We start from the raw sequence: 4,728 nt of genomic DNA on the forward strand, positions 1-4,728 counted from the left end.
AAAAAATATTCTTAGAGATGCCCATGCTTCTGGTTCACCCTGAATAGCATCACTGTATCTGTTTATGTAATTGACAATACTCAGATTTTATAATTGCCTATGCCAAGAAAAGTATAGGTCTGTAGGTATGGATATACACATAAAAAATAAAGTAAATAAAACAAGACTGGAAATGTATCAGATATGAACAGATTTGGGGTCATGGGTGAATTTTTGTTTCCTTTTACTCCAGTTTTCTTTTTCCTTGCAAACTATTTCCTCAAACTTTTCTGCAGTGAATATAACTTCTTCTTTTAACAGGAAGATTTGTCTTTCTCCTTTTTATAAGCAAAAAGGCACATAAAGTATTGGTGATAAGCAACAAGAATAAGAACAGCAAGTCAAATGTAATGCATCTCAAAGTTGGTGAAGGATGTAGACAAAGGTTTTAAGAGAGGACAACACTTGCCTAATGGGGACAAAGGTTTTAAGACAGGCCAACACTTGCCTGATGGAACTTATGTGATATTTGCCTTATGGTCACTTGAGTCGCCACGGGGCTTCTGGAAGTCCTTGCTATGATTCATCCACCTGAGACAATTATAGATGATCATATTTTCCAGCAAGGTGGTGGTAAGACCAAACAGCCAACACCCAGCCATTCGCAGAGATTTCTTAGTATTGAGAATGCTCAAATTTCACTTTGGATTCACTCCCAGGACACTGTGAATGGGAAAAGACTCCTCAGCTCCTCACTCAAGAGGGTTCTGTTTGGATATTGAAAACCTGTGCAGCTAATTCAACAGTGCTCCAACTTACTACTTCGTATCAGGGAGACCTCGGTTCAATTAGGAAATCTGTAAGCGCATTGTAGGCAGTCAACAAGAAGGCTGGCAAGTGCTTTAAAAATAACCTTTATTTTAGGGGCACCTGGGTGGCTCAGTTGGTTAAGCGGCTGACTTCGGCTCAGGTCATGATCTCACAGTTCATAAGTTCAAGTTCCGCATTGGGATCTGTGATGACAGCTCAGAGCCTGGAGCCTGCTTCCGGTCTGTCTCCCTCACTCACTGCTCCTCCCCTGCTCACACTCTGCCTCTGTTTCTCAAAAAAAATAAAAATAATTTTTACTTGAGATAAATTAACCTAAGCATACTTGGACTAAAAGAGTTAAGCTGACTTGAATAAATACATTTGTGTCAGAAAGGAGGTAAGATGAAAATGGGTATCTATTCTGCTTCTCTGGGACAATAGGGTATCAGATTTAAAACTCTAAGGGGAAACTAACCTGACACCTAAAGAAAGCATTCAAAACTCCTACCAAGGGGAACTAAGCAGACTTGAAACCTCTTCAAAGACTGTCAAGCATGATGCACCTTAGGCCTTTGAATCAAGATGTGGAGGTCATTTCTAAGAAATTTAAGGTTGTACCTGAGATAAGTTTAAGCAAAAAACAGAGATAAGTTTTTTCTTTCAGGAATGCCTAAGAGTCAATAAAAATCACTGGTTTGGATCACAGGATTCCTGGTGTTGTATGCCTTCAGCTGTTTTTCTTATTAAATAAAAGAATGCTTGGGATGAAAGTGAACTAAACAATCACAACACTAATAATAACAGCTAACTCAGCATTTTTACTGTACCAAGCATTATTCTAAGGTTTCTTCATTTAACTTAATCCCAGGAAAAAACACTTTATTATGAGGTTGATGCTATTTATTATTCCTACTTAATAAATAAGGACACAGAGGCACATAGAAATTAAGCACTTGTCCAAAGTCACAGTAAGAAATGGGACAGTTTTGAACCCAAAAGCTGAACTTCAGAGTTTGCCTCCATACAGAAGGCAACAAAATGACATTTTGGTCAATGTTGAGGAGGCTTTCCTTGCTGACTATAAATTCAATGTTCAGTCATCTGGGGCATATAATGACTCACAACCAAATTCATTAAATTAATTTTCAGTCCTGAAAACTGTCTACCAAAGAAATTTAACCTCACATAGGGGCCAGACAAGTTTGTTGGAGTAAAGGATAATTCACTTTACAGGGCTTGTATTACCCTATCTACCAAGCAGCTTTGAACCGAGATGAGGTCAGGTGCTGAATTCTTCTCTCCAGTGTGGGTCTCATGGTCCTAAGAACTGCCAGTGGTGATCCTCCAGCCAAAAGACCTTGTAGGACTCTGGGGCATCAAGGTGATTCTAGCACCTTCCGTAAACATGAGTCAGAAAACTCAGGATGCTCTGTCATGTTTTGACTCCCTACAAGTAAGTCCCTCTGAAGGCCATTCTCAAACCTTTAGAAGGGAGATTGTATTCTTACCTACTTAGTAAGTGTACGCAATTACTAGCTGTGTGACCTACCCAAGCCACGTGGTCTCTATACCTAGGTTAGGTCATCTGTAAAACAGGGATGTATCTTACCTATCTTGTCTGCCAGGAGGCAAGAGGATCAGATGATATCTGAGGACATTTCAAGCTCTAAATTGAAAATAAAGGGCAAAGAGGGAGGAATGAGGTAGGGGGCACTGTTCAACAGTTTACTCCTCAAAAGCCAGGAGTCCCATTTGTTTTGTTCATTCTTGAAGTAACCAAAGACTCCTTCAGCACAGCTGAAGTCCAGCAGTACATCTTTGCTTCTCACCGATCTCCAAACCAGGCCACACTACTAAAGAGTTCATGACAATGGTATTTAATAAAAAAAGAGGAACAAATAAAATGAGTTATTTGAATAGCACCAGAAAAAATTCCTTTCTTTTCCAACACATCAAGAGAGACGCATTTTCAATCCAGTCTTGCATACAAATGTTATTAATAAGGAGCTAAGGACATGAGTAAGATACACAAATCATGTAAAGCAAACTATACATTATCTACCTTGACATCCGATTTATCTACCGTATTTAAAACTTTAAAATAAATAACAACCAGATAAAAAGTATTTTTACTAGACTAAATACTTTGGAGTATAAAGTCCATTTAAATGGCATCTCACCTTCAAAGCTGGGTCTTCTGTTCTCCCTCTTCTTTTCCTAGTTTTGTTTTTTTTTCCCTAACACTTGATGAAATAAAAAAGAAAAATGTGCACATCAGAAGTAAAAACAAAATATTTTGTTTACTTGCTACTTTAATTTTCCCATTTCTTTTTACTTTCTTTTTCAGCTTTAAAAGAAGCCGCTCTCCTCATCTACTCCCATCCCCTTTAGAGAGCAGACCTCAAACTGCACTTCTGATTTTAGTTATTAGATCACGGAGGCAGCAAAGAGATCAATTGAGATGTATTGCAAAATGAGACTTAACAAAAGCATTTTCTTATTTCAAAAGGCTCACATTTTACCAATCTGAAAATACCTTTCCTGCCCCTCTTCTCAAAGACTTAGGTTCCCAGGCCGTCACAGTATTTAATACACAAAGGAGGTATTATGTTGCTCACTGTTCTTCATTCGGTATGGAGTGACATCCGCCTCCCAGAAGCGCTGCCCCAGTCTTTTAAAAAGTCCTCCCGTTGGATAACTACCGGCTGGCGTTCCCAGGAGAGAATTTTTCTTTTAAAGATTATTGCTCAACCACCTGCTCGCAACATTCCTCAGGCTCTCCTTTCCTGTTTCATATCCTCGGGCAATCAAGTCCTCGGGGACCGCGAGGTGACCTCTCCGCAGAGTGGACGCGGGGTGCCTCCCCCCACGGGGAGAGAGCCTGGGGTCCTCGGGGGGACTGGCGCCCCACAGCCGGCTTCATTCCCTGTTGGTGCGAAACGTGATCGCGGTCATGGAGTGCTCCTCCGTGCGCCTGGTCATGCGGCCCTGCGTCCAGGCGGTCCACAGGACTTCTTCTGTTACCTGATAGTCCACGATCCGCACGAGCACGGACTTGGGCGGGGCTGCGGGGTCCTGCGGCGGGGCTCCGAACGGAGCGTCTACACGGCTGCCAGAAATTCCCTTTTTTCCCGGAAAGAGGGAAGGGCAGTTGGGTTCCCGGTCGTCTCCGGCCGCCTGGAAGAAGTCCTCCTCACCGGCCGCTACTTCCCGCGCAGGGTCCCCTGGAGTCCCCAACCATCTTTCTGGGTGCAGAAGAAAGAGCACTTTCTCTCTGACCCAGGGCTCACAGTCCAGGTTCTCCGCCACCGGGCGGTTCTCGGGAGCGCCGCCCCGGCTTCCGCTCGCCCCCGCAGTCGCCGCGGGATTCCGGGAGCCAGGAGCCAGGGGAGCCCCGCGCCCCACGTCTCGCGGAAAGGACCCGGCGCGCCCCAGGCTGCGGGGAGCGTCCGCGAGATTCTCAGGCCCGCGGGGCCCCGGAGCCCCGGGGCCCCCCAGCCCGGTGGGAGGCTCATTCATCCGTCGGCCCTTTCAGCGGTTCACGCGGCAAACTCCCGCTGAGCTGGGGAAAGCGCGGGCCGGGCGGGCGCTGGGTGTGGTCCCGGGGCCGCCCGCCTCGCCCCGCCCCGCCCACGGCCCGCTGGGTGCAGACCCCGCCTCCTGCCGCTCGGCGCCTCCCGGCGCGTCCACCTGGGGCCGCCTAGCTTGACCTCCCCGCAGGCGCTTCTCTTTCTTCTTCTTACCCTCGGCCCTAGCCCTGCTGCTTTTTTCGTACTTCTCTACCCCTTCTTACATCCCAGTTGTATTCTGGTTCCCACCTTCTGCTTTTCTACAGGGCAGAGGCGCAAAAGACACCCTCGCACAGCGCCCCCCTGAAGTGCCCGCGACGAGGTGCCCTCTTCTTTCCAACGACACGCCTCCAGGTGAAGGAATAGGGAA

General features: G+C 45.9%; 1 protein-coding gene across 1 annotated transcript; it reads right to left on the reverse strand.

The window, feature by feature from the left end:
- Positions 1-3,679: 3,679 nt before the first annotated feature.
- CUNH6orf141 (chromosome unknown C6orf141 homolog) lies at positions 3,680-4,333 on the reverse strand. Its single transcript, XM_047102867.1, has one exon. It carries the CDS (start codon positions 4,306-4,308, stop codon positions 3,709-3,711), a length of 600 nt encoding a protein of 199 aa, XP_046958823.1. The 5' UTR covers positions 4,309-4,333; the 3' UTR covers positions 3,680-3,708.
- Between the last annotated feature and the right edge of the window lie 395 nt (positions 4,334-4,728).

This window comes from Lynx rufus, unplaced genomic scaffold (genome assembly GCF_022079265.1).
Source record: "Lynx rufus isolate CCGP_SWC_20201006 ecotype Redwood Valley unplaced genomic scaffold, mLynRuf1.p SCAF_6, whole genome shotgun sequence".
NCBI classification, from domain to species: domain Eukaryota; kingdom Metazoa; phylum Chordata; class Mammalia; order Carnivora; family Felidae; genus Lynx; species Lynx rufus.

Excerpts from the sequence above, each read along its gene's own strand:
- CUNH6orf141 (XM_047102867.1), bottom strand. The coding sequence starts at position 4,308 with ATGAATGAGCCTCCCACCGGGCTGGGGGGCCCCGGGGCTCCGGGGCCC.